Genomic DNA, 17,410 nt, shown 5'->3' with positions numbered 1-17,410 from the left:
CCTCATTGGTCGAGGAAGGAAAGGCGGGACGAAGTCTGGCCAATAGTAGCGAGCGGGGGAATGAAGGGTAGGGCTTCAACCTGAATGACAGCTCGGGAGATAAACAAGTCCCTGCGCGAGACTCTCCATTAAGCCAGCTCCGTAGCCCGCTTTTCCTTCCAGAAGAAGGCAGCTGGTGGCAGGTCGAGTGAATTAAGTTCGCTTCCTGGTTTGTCTCCCTGAGCTATCCGCGACTCGTTCACTCAACGTGAAGAGTCAGCAACTTCCCAGCACCCACTCAGCAATAATCGAGGGGAGCGCGCTGCAACGCGCAGGCGCTCGCTAGCTAAGGGCTCGCAAGCGGCTCTGGGCCTTGTAGTTCCGGCATTCCCAATCTTCCCCAAGCGTCTGAGAATTCGCGCCTCCATCGCTACTACCTGACCCAGAAGCCCTTGCGACTCTAACTCTGGGAAGCCGTGGTTGAACGGGTGGCGGCTGAAGGGACTCCCCCCCACCCACCCCCCAAGACCCAAAACAAGGAAATGGTGCCCAGTGTGGTGGCCTCGTGCCCTTGCGCCTGAATGCTGACGGTCCGCGCTCCGCCGCGGCCGCACACCGTTGTCCCCCTCCCTCTCTTCCTTCTCTAGTCGCTCCTTCCCATGGGTGAAAGACATGGACTACGAGTTCAAATCCAAGCTGGCGGCCGAGCGCGAGCGGGTGGAGGATCTGTTCGAGTACGAGGGCTGCAAAGTCGGGCGAGGCACCTACGGGCACGTCTACAAAGCGCGGCGCAAGGACGGGTAAGAAGAGACCGCGAGGCGGGGAGCGGGAAGAGTGCGGCGGCGGCGGCCCAGGGGGAAGCGAAGTTAGGAGGCGTCGGTTCTGCAGCGACTGAACTTTCAAGCCCGGCTCCCTTCCGTGGTGCTGTCCCAGCAGCCGGGCTTAATTCCCGTCCCCCGTTGGGTCGGGGCTGCTGGGGGGTTGGAGGGCAGGGCAGCTAACTGCAGGGAGAGAGCCCTTGGTGGGCGGAGCTAAGGGTCAGAGTAGGCGGGGCCAATGGTAGGCGGAGCCGGAGTCCAGAAACTACGAAAGTGGAGCGCGAGACCGATTGATTGATCGTGCCGGAATTTTGACCGCAGGAGAGCAAAAAGCGTCTTTGGTAGATTGGACACTTTTCTGTTCCACCCGAATCCCATTGCAGAGGGGAAAAAGTCAAACGCTGTCCGTCCGGATGGAAATTGAAATCAAATCTTGGTTTGAAAAAACCGTGCTTAGCGCAGCAGTTTCTGCGGTTAAGGAAAAAAGGAGCCTGCAGTCATTTCTTCTGGGCTCCCTTTATTCCTTCAGCAGAGACAACGAAAGATCAGGAGTCGTAAGTGAGTTTTCCTAGCGAGAAAGCCGACAGGTGGGAAAGAAGTCTCTTGCTTTTCCGTTCTAGAGAACGGTATAAGTCAGGGGTCTTCAAACTTGACCCTTTTATGACTCATGGACTTCAACTCCCAGAATTCCTCAGCCAGTGTGCTTGGCTGAGGAATTCTGGGAGTTGAAGTCCATGAGTCATAAAAGGGCCAAGTTTGAAGACTTCATGGGCACTTTTCTCCTTGCATTATCACAGGACCGAAGATTGGTTCCACAACATCCACAAACTTTTTGCTGAACAGACATTTTGTTCCAAATGCTTGCTTGTGTGCGAACAACACAACACAGAGGACTAGTCATAGAACATTTTATCTCTTCATTTGCCCTCTTTTGGCAACTCTTTATCAGTGGATTCAACTTAGTTCACCAACTTGTTTCTTGCTATACTTTCTAGAAATAATAATAATAATAATAATAATAATAATAATAATAATAATAATAAATTAGTCAGCTAATTGGATCCAGTCCCCCCCTTTCAGAATAGGGGTGGAATGAGTGCAGAGATGAAGCATCTACTCCCTGAAATCTCTTACTCTATACAGTAGTGGGCTCTTAGAAGTGGGAGCAATTTACTGGGGCCCCTTCAAATCTTCCCTGCTGGCCATTTGATTTTGCTTGTGGGAAGACAGCAAATGCCTATTACATGTTGTGGCCATAATCATGACCCAGACACCCAAATGCCTGGATTGTGATCATGTGACCATGGGAATGCTCTGACACCTGTAACTTACAGAATGAATGAACGGAAGTAAGCTGAGGATTATTGGTACTGCATCACCCATCTAGAAAGGGCAGAAGTGGTTGCTTGTACAGTATTTTTGTTTATTAATATCTCTGTGGGCAGAGAAATGCAAGAGTAAAATGGCCAAACTCAGACGAATTAGAGATTCCAGGAATCTTGGGGCAGGATATCCTTCTTTCTAGTACTATTTATTATTTTGATGGCATGCCTCACAAATGAAAGTGCAAAAAAAGCAAGGGAAACAGAATACCATGGAAATATCCCTCCCACCTTCACAAGATTAGTGGTATATGCAAGGGACCGGCTACAAACAGTGAGGGTCAGGTCTATTTCATCCACCCCACTGAAGCTTTGCACAGGCTCGCCACAGGGCTGCGTGCTTAGCCCCTACCTGTAGTCACTGTACACATACGATTGTGTATCGTCCGACCCATCCACTGCGATCATTAAGTTCGCAGATGATACCACCGTAGTGGGTCTTATTACAGGTGTAGATGAAACAGCGTACAGCGGGGAGGTATAAAAACTATCCTTATGGTGTTTAGACAACAACTTGCATCTGAACATCGGCAAGGCAAAGGAGATGGTGCTAGACTTCAGGAGGAAAAGAGTGCAACCTGACCTACTTTACATCAGGGGAGGGGCTGTGTGGAGAGAGTTTCCTCCTTTAAATTCCTGGGAGTCCACCTCTGTGAAGATCTTACCTGGAAAGTCAATACAACCCAGGTGGCCAGAAAGGCCTAACAGAGACTCCACTTCCTCAGGGTCTTGCGGAAGAATGGGGTAGAACAACGGCTAATGACCCTCTTTTACTTGTCCACTATAGAGAGTGTCCTCTCGCATTGTATTGCGGTTTGGTATGCTGGCCTGACAGCTGCAGATACGAAGATATTACAGAGGGTGGTGAGCACAGCACAAAACATCATGGGCTGTCCCTTGACACCACTGGATGACATCGCCAGGGCTCGTTGCCTTGGAACAGTGAGGAAAATTCTCAGGGACGACTCACACCCTGGTCAGTACCTCTTTACTCTCCTACCATCGGGTAGGAGATACAAGAGTATAGCCAACTGTAGCAACAGGCTGAAGAACAGCTTCTATCCATGGGCTGTCAGGCTCTTGAACGGAAAATAACTTTATGTATGATTGACTTGTGAGGCTGGTGTGTTGTGCAATTAGCTCACATGGTGTAACACGATGGTGGGTTTGTTGTCACTGTGAGTTGGGGTGGGGTGGGGCACTAAGGGAGGCTCAGCCAATCTCAATGTATACATGTTGTACTTTGATAATAAAGGTTCATTCATTCACTTTACATTTAAAAAAGAATAAAGTATTTTTAAAAATACCCAGAAGTTCTAGGGAGCCAATCAGTCAGAGAATGTAATTAGTTCTGCATGGGGGATGATGGAGAAAGAGAGAGGATTTGAAAAATTCAGTGCACTGGATATTGAAGTGATTGGTGCCTGCCTTTAAAAATCATCAGGTCTGATATAAGTAGTCTTCAGTTAATGATGGTATTTGGAACCAAGAACTATATTACTAAGCAACCTGGTAGTAAAGTTCAACATCATATGACCATGCTGACTTATACTGGCAATTCTAGTTGCATTCATTAGATACTTCCACACAATCATTAGGCATGACATCATGTGATTGTCACAACCACCTGCTGGCTTCCCATTGACTTTGCTTGTTGGAAATTAGCAGTGAAGGTTGCCAATTATGATCACATGATTGCAGGATGCTGCAGCTGTCATAACTGATTGTTGTAATTGCTTTAAGTCTCCTTCAGTGCCATTGTAACTTTGAACAGTTACCAAACAAATGGTTGTTTATTAAGGACTACCTGTACTGTGCTCAGATATGTGCATGCCAAATAAAACTATTAATACGAAAAGAAAGGATCCCTAGATACCACGCCACTAAAGGCACCTAAAAGTGGGAAACATTTTATCCATTAATGTTTCCTTGCCTTCTGAAGCCAGTGCAAAGGTGAACTAATGAGATCATGTGACTGATTAGAATTAGTCCTTTATTGTCACTAGTTTGTGTCCTTGTGTGTAAGGTCCCAGCTGTTGCAAATAATTAAATTTGCTTTGGGGGTTCATTTTGAAATTAAACATTGAAAGCAGCCATTGGAGTTGTTTACAGCTTGATGTAGGACATGAGTTGTTTTAAAATGCACAAGTCGTAGAGTACCTCCTTGTTGGATTGTTGGATATCTTGTATACATATATGCATACTTTGTTGACCTAAGCGTTTGAGATTCAAATACTTTCAAATTCAAAGTTGCCAGCTTTGTACAAATTTATTGGGGGGGGGAAAAAAGACAATGAACATAGTGGCATTTATTTTTAAGTAAATATACATAAAATTGGTCGGCATGACTTGGTGTTCTCCTTCCATGGGTCTCCTTCCTGCCAGCCCTGTCCCTCCCGTGCCTCAAAAGGAAGCTGTCCTGTCCAGGATCTGCTGGGTTTTTCTCATGAACAGGATGCCTTAGCTGTGAGTTTTATGATTTTTTTAATAGGCTTTCATATTGCTTTTTCTTCTTTTTAAATCGTTGGGTTGTGTTTTTTGTGTGGTTTTTATATTTTAATTGTTTATAAGTTGCCTAAAGATATATACTGTGTGAGATGGGAAGCTATATAAATTTGAATAAATAACCAAGCTAACAATAACATCACAATCATATACTGATGGATCAAAATGCCTACTTCAAACAAAGTTATAGCTTCCTAGCTCACTAGTTTGTTTGTTGCCCATTTAACTAATACTTTAAAAGAAATTCTAGACGTGAATTATGTTTGTATTTCAGAAGGGTTTGACAGTCATTGAAGTACTGCAACATGGTAGTTGCAATAATTATTGTTTGTATAATAATGCTATTGATTAAAAGGAGAAAAGAAAGACTATAATTAGTCAGACCTTTTAATATAGTTCTTTATGATGTGGAGCATTGGGCAGGTTTGGGAGTCACCATCCTATTATATTTTGCATATATATGAGGACTAATTTGTTATAATTCTTTATTTTCTTCTTCAGCCTTCAAATGCTTTTACTTCTTAGTAAATGATAATCATGCCCACATCTGAAAAAGTATTAGTTAAAGATCTGAAGGGCAACAGGGTAAATTCACATGTCTGACATTTGAAGAGGAATAATATATAAGCTTCTATACTAAAAGAAGTCTTCAAGTCAAGATGATGAATATATGGTTTAAATAGAAGGTATAATGGGTTAAACAGAAACCTGGGAGCATATATTTTTCGGGAGTCACTCCCTACATCATAGAGTGCAGAGTGCCATAACAAAAGCATAAAAAGACACAGACTTCACAAAATATAATAATCTCCAAAGTAATTTAATGATAGGAAACATTCTTTCATTTCAGAAACTGTCTAGATAGGTGGTTAAATTGTAGGGTGACAACTGAGTTAAAGGAGTACTAGAGCTCAAAAGATTATAAATCTTTGTACTTTGATCTGATCCAGACCAGCTCCACTTTATGTTTTTAAAATTAAGGGACTTCTTCCTATTTTCCTTACAAACAGAGCAAATATGGCTAGAAATTGTGTCCCAGAGTCATCATTGTGATAGTTGCCAACTTTGAATTAAAAATGTCTAAGCAAGCCCTTACTGTTTTGATACCTTAGATGGTAGGAAGTAGCAATGGAATTTACCCATTTGCCAAGGTTAAGTGGGGTTGTTTTTAGTTAGCTAGCCAAGCATTTTATCTCTCCTTTTGTCATAGCTACTGCTGTAGTATTTTCCTTGGGTGAAGATTTGAGTAAATACATATTCAGACCAATATAGATCCCATAATTTTGTAGTAGGATTGTCTTTGGTTTCTGAACAATTTGTACTGAAAAAGAAAAAAAAAGTTGGCAGTCTTTATAAATATGGAGATATGTTGGAAATATATATTGGAAATACCTGTTGAAATTTTATTTAGCTATGTGTCAGGCTTTTAAATGAACTTGTAGTTGAAGATGGAGGCTTAGAGGTTCTTACATTCATGTTTGCTCTAAATTTTGCTCAGTTTGCATAATGTGTCTCAGGTGGACAATTGGTTGCTACAAGTTGCTTCCATTTCTTATTTGTAGGCTCAAGAATCCCCCAAGGTAATACTGCTGAAATTTGGCATCACATCGCCAAATAATAACATGAGAGTTATCTTCTTTCTGGAACAGGAAACAGCTTTGTAATACCTCAACAGGTTCAATTCAGTTTTTAAAAAATAATAATACACTCAATCACACCTCACTCAGGAAGTGATGGAAAATTTCTGCTTTGATGTCTTCTGATAAAATCATTGTTTAATTGGCTTCATGCCTCTCAGTGGCTAACATTTTTTTTAAGAGTAGCCCTCAACTGTGTGCTTTACTCTAATTTTGCACTTGACAAAATGTAGATTTTCCTTAGTATGGTATTCTTTCTTTAACATGAAGTATACATATAGTTCTGATTGTATATCTACAATAATATCTTTAAAAGTATGCAAAACATAGATATAATTAATGATATAATAATAAATTGGTTAGTTATTCTCTGCTCCTTACTGAATTTTGTTTCAAAACTCAAAAGACAGCTTGATTGGTAATGTGACTATATGGCCAAAGGTTATTTAACTTTGGATATAAAATTAAATATAGATCTGTCCTTGGACAGGAACAAAGAATGCATGATATTAACTTTAACATCTCTGAGATATTACATCCTACAGTTAGCTTTGGGCCATATGAAATCATACACCAACAGATTATCCTGGATATGTTGGGAAGACATCGTGTCCAACCGAAAGCTTTCTCTATGAGCATGCCATTACTAACCGTGTCTCTATTTTTCTCTACATATACGTTTTCATTCTAATGTGGAACTAAAAAACTTGGAAGAAATACCCACTATTGTGAACTCTGGATCAATCTTTTAACTTTGGAAAAGTACCCTGTAGCATCATTATACTGGATACTGTAGTGCTGGTAGGGATGCAAAGTGTGAGAGAAATGAAGACATGGCTGGAAAATCAGCGAGACTTTCAGGATTTATTCATATAGTGATGCTCTCTCTTTAATCTGTTACTGTTGAAATGTACTGTACAATATAAATGCAGTTCCAAATGTGTGGGTTTACCCAGTGGTGGGATTCAAATATGTGAACAACCAGTTCTCTGTGTGGATGCCACTTCTGGAAGTCCATTCTGGGCCTGGGCAACAAAAAATTAGCTACCAGTTCTGCCGAAGTGGTGCGAACTGGCTGAATCCCACCACTGGATATACCTGGTTTCATGCAATTTTGATGTAATAATTATGGAGCCACTTGTCACTTCCTGATGATTTAAATTGTGTACTGTATTTCAGATTGAGAATTTGTATATACTAAAACCTGAGGAAGGCAAAGACTGTAAAAAGTTGTATTCCCATTTAATTCTGTGGCGTTGATAGCGAACAACTCTAATATGGGTAGTGATGGATTTTTAGGAAGGAGTTTTCTAAATTTTAATTATGACTACTCAAACTGAAAATGATATTATTCTGGAACTATAAACCCTACTTCAATAGAAAATATCAAGACTTCTCTGAAGTTGGACTGTTAAGAAACTATCCATTTGTTGCTGCTCTGATTACCAGTTTTCACAAGTTTTCGTGCAAAAGACTGGGTAGATTACGTAAGCAAACATTTTTGGCCCTCTGTTATTAGGTATTCTTTCTCATGTACTTGCACTTTACCAGATGGGAGCAGATAAGAGAGGTTACATATTTCCCATTCTTTTTTTAAAAACTGAGCTTTTTTCAAAGCCTGCCTGGCTCTTGGCTATGTAGCACTTTCTGAATTTCAAAGGAAAAGGAATTGAGCCATTTGTCAACATAGAAAATATCTTTTTATATATGCTTGCTTATTATCCTTATAATACAGAGAGACAAGCTGTTCTCAGATGACCACAGAGATTGCCACAGAAAAAAGTTTTGATTTGTTCTTCCCCAGCCTGGTTCCGTGAATATGTTGGATAATGCTCAATAAGTGCCTGGTTTTGAATGCTGCCTCATTCTCAGGTTTAGACAGTTCATTTTTTTTTATATGAAGGAAGTGCATGTGTGTGTCCATATGTGCATGCGTGGACATGCTGTTTAAATGCTCAGGAAATAAATAGAAACAATGGGAAATCACTGCAGATCTAAATTATTTTTCTGACATTTTAATAATACTAAACATATTTATTTGGGACAAAGTTCATTGAAAGTCGTTTATTTTTGAGTAGTCACGTTTAGGCGTGTACTGTTTACCAACTTGTCAGTTTCTCATTACATTACACTGAGTTGGATGCCTCTTCAGAAGCAGGGTAGAGATTTAGAAGGCTATATCTTTATTATTTTTTTAATGGAGAAATTAATGGCTGTTGATGCTGCTTTAGAAATCCACAGACTAAAATACATCTGTAATTAACTCCATTCTGTGTACAAAGCTTTAGTGAATATTCATTTAAAATGTTAAAATCACACAGTTATGGGTTACTAGAACATCTAGAAGTATTTAATGAGTGTGCCGGATCTGGTAAACTGTGCAGTTCTGTAGAGAAGTAGTGAATGGGGATAAACTTGAAGAAAGAATGGCTGGATAAACATCAGCTTACTCTGGGTATAAAGCAGTTCAAGATAATGATGTTTATTCTCTTTGTCAGACTTTCAAGATTGTAATATAATGTACATTAACTATAGAATTGTCATACTGCTTGTGGTGTCCGTTTCCTGACCTGGCCAACCTCGAAGTATTAACAAATACTAAGGAAGCACATTTAAATAATTCAATAATTTTTAGAAGAGAAGCCAAAAGAAAATAAAAGGGGCTGATAGAGGACGGAGTCTCTTAATTAAAGAAATCTGTGGCAAACTTTTAGTGGGGATTTTTTTTAAAAAAAGGAAAAAGAAAGCCTGTAGCAGTGTTGCCAGTTAAAATTCCATAGAAACCCAGCCAGCAATGCATATTTATAGTTTTCTAATCACCATGGTACCAAGGGACTGCTACAGTATAGCTAAAAACCATGTTAGCATCTTACACAAACATATGACGATTTAGTCTGCCTTTCTTCTCAGAGGGATGAAAACATTTAATACCTGATACATCATTATAATTATATATTTGTTGATTAATCTACTTGTATTATAGAATCTAGATCAGGGGTGTCAAACTCAATTTCATTCAGGGCTGCATCAGCATTGCGGTTGCCCTCAGGGGGCCTGGTGGGTATGGCCAGGGTGGGCGTGGCCTACTGGATGGGCATGGCTAGAGTGCGTATGGCCTACTGGGTGGGCATGGCCAGCTCTACATCGTTCGCATCAAGGGTGCCTATGGGGGCCTGGGCAGGAGTGGGACAGATCTGATGGTCTCTGGCAGAAGGAGGGTCTCTGGGCCAGGGCCAAGGCAGTGGGGGCAGTTCCCTCACTTGTTTCCAGGATGGCTTTGTGGGCCACATGAAACCACTTCGCGGGCCGGATCCGGCCCCCAGGCCTTGTGTTTGACATGTCTGATGTAGATAGTCAATAAGGTTACATAGATAATTTTATCTATCCCTTCATGGATTACTGCCTTGTCGTGGCGAAGGGGCTTGCGTAATTCAATGAAGCTATGAGCTATGCCGTGCAGGGCCACCCAAGACGGAAAGGTCATAGCAGAGAGTTCTGACAAAACGTGATCCACTGGAGAAGGAAATGGCAAACCACTCCAGTATCTTTGCCATGAAAATCCTATGGACAGTACCAAAAGGCAAAACGATATGACGCTGGAAGATGAGCCCCTCAGGTCGGAAGGCGTCCAATATGCTACTGGGGAAGAGCAGAGGGCTAGTACTAGTAGCGCCAGAAAGAATGAAGCGACTGGGCCAAAGCCGAAAGGACGCTCAGCTGTGGATATGTCTGGTGGTGAAAGGAAAGTCCGATGCTGTAAAGATTTTTTCTCCATAGGAACCTGGAATGTAAGATCCATGAATCAAGGAAAGCTGGATGTGGTCAAACAAGAGATGACAAGACTAAACATCGACATCTTAGGTATCAGCGAACTAAAATGGACAGGAATGGGTGAATTTAATTCAGATGACCATCAGGTATACTACTGCGGGCAAGAATCCCTCAGAAGAAATGGAGTAGCCTTCATAGTCAATAAAAGAGTAAGAAAAGCAATACTGGGATACAATCCTCAAAATGACAGAATGATCTCAGTTCGAATCCAAGGCAAACTATTCAATATCACAGTAGTCCAAGTCTATGCCCCAACCACCGGTGCTGAAGAGGATGAAATTGACCAGTTCTATGAAGCCCTACAGCACCTTATAGAACTAACACCCAAAAATGATGTCCTTATCATCATGGGGGATTGGAATGCTAAAATAGGAAGCCAAAAGATAACTGGAATAACAGGCAAGTTTGGCCTTGGAGTACAAAATGAAGCAGGGCACAGGCTGATAGAATTGTGAAGAGAATACGATGGTCATAGCAAACACTCTTTTCCAACAACCCAAGAGATGGCTTTACACATGGACATCACCAGACGGTCAACACAGAAATCAGATTGACTATATGCTCTGCAGCCAAAGATGGAGAAACTCTATACAGTCAGTAAAAACAAGACCAGGAGCTGACTGTGGCTCAGACCATGAGCTTCTTGTTGCAAAGTTTAGGCTTAAATTAAAGAAAGTAGGGAAAAGCGCTAGGCCAGTCAGGTATGAATTAAATCATATCCCTGTTGAATATACAGTAGAGGTGACAAATAGATTTAAGGAATTAGATCTGATGACAAGAGTGCCTGAAGAACTATGGACAGAGAGATGAAAGAAAATTGGAGAGATGAAAGGAACGTTTCATGCAAAAATGGGCATGATAAAGGACCAAAATGGCAGGGACCTAACAGAGGCAGAAGAGATTAAGAAGAGGTAGCAAAATTACACAGAAGAACTATACAAGAATGAGCTTAACGTCCCTGATAATCACAATGAGGTGGTCACTGACCTCGAGCCAGACATCCTAGAATGTGAAGTGAAGTGGGCCTTAGAAAAGCTGAGCAACAACAAAGCTAGTGGAGGTGACAGCATTCCAGCTGAGCTATTCAAAATCTTAAAAGACGATGGAGTAAAAGTGCTACACTCAATTTGCCAGCAAATTTGGAAAACTCAACAGTGGCCACAGGATTGGAAAAGATCAGTTTACATTCCAATTCCAAAGAAAGGCAGTGCCAAAGAATGTTCAAACTATCGCACCATTGCACTCATTTCTCATGCTAGTAAAGTTATGCTTAAAATCCTACAAGCTAGACTCCAGCAGTATGTGGATCGAGAACTACCAGAAGTACAGGCAGGATTTCGAAGAGGCAGAGGAACTAGAGATCAAATTGCTAACATACGCTGGATCATGGAGAAAGCTAGAGAGTTCCAGAAAAACATCTACTTCTGCTTCATTGACTATGCTAAAGCCTTTGATTGTGTGGATCATAACAAACTGTGGCAAGTCCTTAAAGAGATGGGCATACCAGACCATCTTATTTGTCTCTTGAGAAACCTATATGCAGGCCAAGAAGCAACAGTGAGAACTGGACACAGAACCACTGATTGGTTCAAAATTGGGAAAGGAGTCCGGCAAGGCTGTATACTGTCGCCTTGCCTATTTAACTTATATGCAGAGCACATCATGAGAAAGGCAGGGCTAGATGAATCAAAAGTTGGAATTAAGATTGCCGGAAGAAACATCAACAACCTAAGATATGCAGATGATACCACTCTAATGGCAGAAAGTGAAGAGGAACTAAAGAGCCTCTTGTTGCGAGTGAAGGAGAGTGCAAAACTTGGGTTGAAACTAAACATTAAGAAAACCAAGATCATGGCATCCGGCCCTCTCAATTCCTGGCAAATAGATGGGGAAGAAATGGAGGTAGTGACAGATTTTATTTTCCTGGGCTCCAAGATCACTGCAGATGGGGACTGTAGCCAAGAAATTAAAAGACGCTTGCTCCTTGGGAGGAAAGCCATGGCAAATCTAGACAGCACACTAAAAAGCAGAGACATCACCCTGTCAACAAAAGTGTGTATAGTCAAGGCTATGGTCTTCCCAGTTTGATTGTATGGCAGTGAAAGCTGGACCATAAGAAAGGCTGAGCGCCAAAGAATTGAAGCCTTTGAACTATGGTGCTGGAGAAGACTCCTGCGAGTCCCTTGGACTGGAAGGCGATCAAACTGGTCAGTCCTAGAGGAGATCAACCCTGACTGCTCTTTAGAAGGCCAGATCCTGAAGCTAAAACTCAAATACTTTGGCCACCTAATGAGAAGGAATGACTCACTGGAGAAGAGCCTAATGCTGGGAAAGATTGAGGGCAATAGAAGAAGGGGACGACAGAGAATGAGGTGGCTGGCTGGAGTCACTGAAGCAGTAGACGTGAGCTTAAATGGACTCCAGAAGATGGTAGAGGACAGGAAGGCCTGGAGGAATGTTGTCCATAGGGTCGCGATGGGTCGGACACGACTTCGCAACTAACAACAACAACAGATAATTTTATATTGCACATCGTCAGTTGTGAATCTTTCTAAAATGATTAATTTTTCAGCCAGGTTATTGATATAGTAGTAGCACTTTTGATTTCAGTAAGTGGTAGCATGCTCAGTAAAATTTCTTTTTTATCTGATCAGCTATCTATACATTTGATTTATGTATGAAATTAACCACAATGAAATATTAGCTTTCCATGCTTCTTGAGACACATTTAAAAGTACTTGCAGGGTTTGCTGGGACATCCAAATGGAATATTAGCAAAGGAGCTTACTAGCAGCTTGACTAGGTGTTAGGATGCTAACATGGCATATGAGTGACACATATGCTTCATAAATTTAAATGTGGGTAAATGAGTTTAATTGTTTTATGCACATGGTAAACTTACCAAAGTAAAGCCTTTCATGTGGCCTATATCTTGTAGGAATGAGGTTTAGAAGTGGGGGAAAAACTAACTTTGGGGGCATATTTTAAATCTATGTAATTTATCTAATATTGGAATTGATGAATGCCTGCAGTGCCTGGTTAGAGAATTGCTTGTCTGTAGCGACTGTAACTCTGAAGTACTCTGAATTGTATTGTTTATGTATACTGTATTATTGTGCCAACCTTGCATTTTTAACTTGATTTTCTAAAATGCTGATATAGCCAGCTAATCTGATCTTTCTAAATCAATATGCCTAATAAATCTGGAGTCTTGGAGTCTATTAAGATTGTAAGATATTTAAATGTGAAACTCCATAACTGGCAGTTATTCCAACAGGAGTATGTAGGCTACTAACACAAAGAACATTAAAAATATCTAGTAGGTTTGAGAATAAGTTTACAGAAAATACAATTATCAATTAATAAAGATTCAGTTTTCCGAATCTGGAGCTATTGTCAGATATTAAATACTGGAAACCAACAATCTGTTAATTTTCTGATTTGGACAACTTTGGAATATGCATATACAGCATTTATGATTGGATGAATAATATGTGGATCAAAATATACTAATATTCTAGTATGTCTAGAAACCAATGGCATCTTCTGGTAAAGAAGTTTCTTGGATGAGAAGTGAAATGATTTCAAGAAAAATCAAGAAATTCCCGTTGCCATTTGAAAAAAAGCATCTTTCGGGAGAACTATGACCTGGATGATTGAAAACCTTCATAAAGATATATCTCTAGAAACATTTACATCAATTAGAAAACCATGGAATATAGTGTCTATTGAATCTTTTTTAAAGATTCAACCCTTTTCCCATGCTACATTGACTTTATGGAGAAACCCAACTTTAAAAATTGGGAAAAAGATAATACAAAAAAATTGGATAGAAGTGGGAATATTGACTTTGGACTGATGATGATTATTATTATTATTATTATTTTTGCACTCGTGTCAGAAGCACTGAGGTGCTTCTGGAATGAAAGGATTAGCCAGTGACATCAATAATGCCCAGGAGATGCCCAGTTGCTGGGCTCCTTTCATGGCCCTGGCAGGAGTTGGAGTGAAGGATGAGAGCTCACCCCTCCCCATATGTACTTTGAACATATGCAAAGACCTACCTCTGGAGAAGGTTCTAAAGCTGGAGAGTAGGAGGAAAGGGAAGAAGAGAACAATTAATATTTTTAATTATAGCAGTGATGGATGCACTGTGCAAAGACCAGAAGGACCGTGTTGGGGACAGATTGTCATGAAGAAAATCTGTGTGGTTACTAAGAGTCAGCACTGTATGTTGGCACTGAATCAGTCAAACCAAAGATGTTTTTGATGTTTGTAGTCATGGCCTGATGTATTTAGTATTATTGACAAAGGAATCAGTGTAATGACAAACACTGGTGGTGATGACTCTCCTTGAAAAATTCTTCTCTTGATATCAACCTTTCCCAGACTATCACCCTGGTCAACTATTGAGCCTTTCATTATCTAATCATGTGGCAAGAAGTCAAATGCCTTCTTGTAATCAGTCCTTGCCACGTGAGTTCAAATTGGTCTTCTTCTTCCTCCTCTTATAGTTTTGCAGAATCATCTTGTTAATTAGGATCATCTGATCTTTTGTTCCTTTGCGTTTTGGAGAGTTTCCTCTCTGCTCAAGTGAAAATAACTTGTTTTCAACTAGGTGCTATTGGACTGCATCAGCTATCACACCAGTTAAACATTTGAAAGTTGATTGTAAGCAGGTAGACTGGTGCTGCTTCTTTTGCTGGGTCTTTCAGTATTAGGTAGGTTTTAGCAGATATTAGCCATTCTTCAATTACACCTCCATGCAATATGTTGTTAAACTGCTTGGCAATGAATTCCGTCAAACCATATAGTTAATTTTCACCTGTGCGGACCGATTCTTGCTGTTTTCTCCACCATTTCTGCTGTTATTACAACTTCTTTCACTTCATCTCTTTTATTTTTATCCACTTTTATCCAAGCTGCATTCTTGTTGTATATCTTTTCATTGTACCATAGGTGTGCCCAGAACTGCACTGTTTCTTTTTTGTCAGATGTTGACTGGCTTGTTGCAGTTTCTTCATTCAGGAAATTGGAGATTCTGCCTATATTATGGAATTTGAGCTTTATATCAGCTGATCTTCCTGGCTATAGCTGTTATTTTCTGCTTTATTATTTCCAGTGCTTCCTTGATCTTTCTTGTTTCTAGGTAATATTTCTTAATCAGGTATTCTTTGGTCTTCAAGTTCTTCAGCTTCTTTTCTTTCATCTGTTGTACCTACTTGCATCTGATCTTAGCATGCTGAACTTATTTTTCAGCCTGATCTTCCATTTTGGTGGTGCACTATATTTGGCATTGGTTTCTGTAAATTATGTCTCACCACATTGTTTATGGGAGAGACACTCTTCATCTGGCTCCTCTGATGAGGCCTGTCCAGTATGGTTGAACCTCTGGCACAGCACTCATTTTCTTCAGAGCACACAAGCCCACAATTATGTCATGGTAGTGCCCCACTGGGATTTTATTATTAAAGTCTATGTGTCTGTCTGTGTGGATGCATATTTATTCCTCCAGGCCTTCCTGTCCTCTATCATCTTCTGGAGTCCATTTAAGCTCACGCCTACTGCTTCAGTGACTCCATCCAGCCACCTCATTCTCTGTCGTCCCCTTCTTCTCTTGCCCTCAACCTTTCCCAAGATTAGGCTCTTCTCCAGTGAGTCCTTCCTTCTCATTAGGTGGCCAAAGTATTTGAGTTTTAGCTTCAGGATCTGGCCTTCTAAAGAGCAGTCAGGGTTGATCTCCTCTAGGACTGACTGGTTTGATCGCCTTGCAGTCCAAGGGACTTGCAGGAGTCTTCTCTAGCACCACAGTTCAAAGGCCTCAATTCTTTGGCGCTCAGCCTTTTTTATGGTCCAACTTTCACTGCCACACATTGCAACTGGGAAGACCATAGCCTTGACTATACGCACTTTTGTTGACAGGGTGATATCTCTGCTTTTTAGTGTGCTGTCTAGATTTGCCATGGCTTTCCTCCCGAGGAGCAAGCGTCTTTTAATTTCTTGGCTACAGTCCCCATCTGCAGTGATCTTGGAGCCTAGGAAAATAAAATCTGTCACTACCTCCATTTCTTCCCCATCTATTTGCCAGGAATTGAGAGGGCCAGATGCCATGATCTTGGTTTTCTTAATGTTAAATTTCAACCCAAGTTTTGCATTCTCCTTCTTCACCTGCAACAAGAGGCTTTTTAGCTCATCTTCACTTTCTGCCATTAGAGTTGTATCATCTGCAGATGATTTATTCACTTAGTGCAATTTAATTTCTTTTACACAATTCCATTGGAATATCGCTGTTATAGTTCATACTGTCCTACAGGATACTGGATAGCCTTGGAAAGAAAAGGAAGATATATTTCAGAATAATAGCATGTGTACATTATTGTTTAGTAATGCTCTTCTTGGGTCCAAATCAAGTAATGTACCGTAGATTAAGGGATTTTAAATAATAAAATCCCTGTGAGGATCTGTAAAATGAATGCTGCAGTTTCCTTAGTAAGTTTTGTAATTATAGTACTAAGTTGTCTGCAATTTGTCACCATTGTGGTTCCCATTCTGCATGCAGATTTGATGTTACAATAAAAAATGCAAGAGTGGGCATCTCCTTATCAACCACCACCACTGTTGCTGCAATAGATCATAGGATTTATTGTACTTAATCAGTGTTAAATAATTAACTATCATCTGTAATTGTAATTATGTCTCATTAGATTAAAAAAATATAAATTTGTATGGTAACTGCACCACTGATGTCTATTTAGCTTTATCACTCTTTATTCCTTCCTTACAGATAAAGTTTTAATTTTTATTTAAAATGTATGAATGCTTCTAGGATATACATTTTTAAAAAATGTTTTCATCATAACATTTTACCATTATGCTATTCCCACTTTCTCTTGAAGCAACAGCTGTGGAGTTTTCTTCTGTCTAAAAGTGATTGATGAATTCTGTGCTGGGTGTTGTAACCTTTTCTTGTGCTAAATGGCAAAGATTTGGAAATATATCCCCTCCAGTGAAGATTATTTCCCTCATATCATAAAGTTAGGATAAGTCCAGATATTTATGAAAGGCTTTTAAAAAAAGTACTTGTGTTTACTTTCAAAAGCACAAACCAGAATGTTCATGATGGTTTTCAATTTATTTTGTGCAGTGTGTGAATCAGCAGTGCTAGGCTGGATACAGATAATAGTTGTGGTTTTCCACTGAGTTGAAGGTGGTTCAAAAGAAAGGTTCTCATCCTATTTCTACTTCTAGTAAGCATTTA

The 17,410-nt window shown here is 40.4% G+C and overlaps 1 protein-coding gene across 1 annotated transcript in view; it reads left to right on the top strand.

Annotated features, from left to right (window-relative positions):
* The first annotated feature begins 80 nt into the window (after positions 1–80).
* CDK19 (cyclin dependent kinase 19) overlaps positions 81–17,410 on the top strand; it is an 88,986-nt gene continuing 71,656 nt past the window's right edge. Inside the window, 1 exon segment of the mRNA XM_083374043.1 lies at positions 81–779. Coding sequence (XP_083230169.1) covers positions 652–779 — 128 coding nt within the window. The 5' untranslated portion in view covers positions 81–651.

Source organism: Vipera ursinii (genome assembly GCF_947247035.1).
Source record: "Vipera ursinii genome assembly, chromosome: 1".
In the NCBI taxonomy this organism is placed as follows: domain Eukaryota; kingdom Metazoa; phylum Chordata; class Lepidosauria; order Squamata; family Viperidae; genus Vipera; species Vipera ursinii.
The sequence above is the reverse complement of the archived record's forward strand: the minus strand, read 5'-3'. Positions and strand labels throughout refer to the sequence as shown.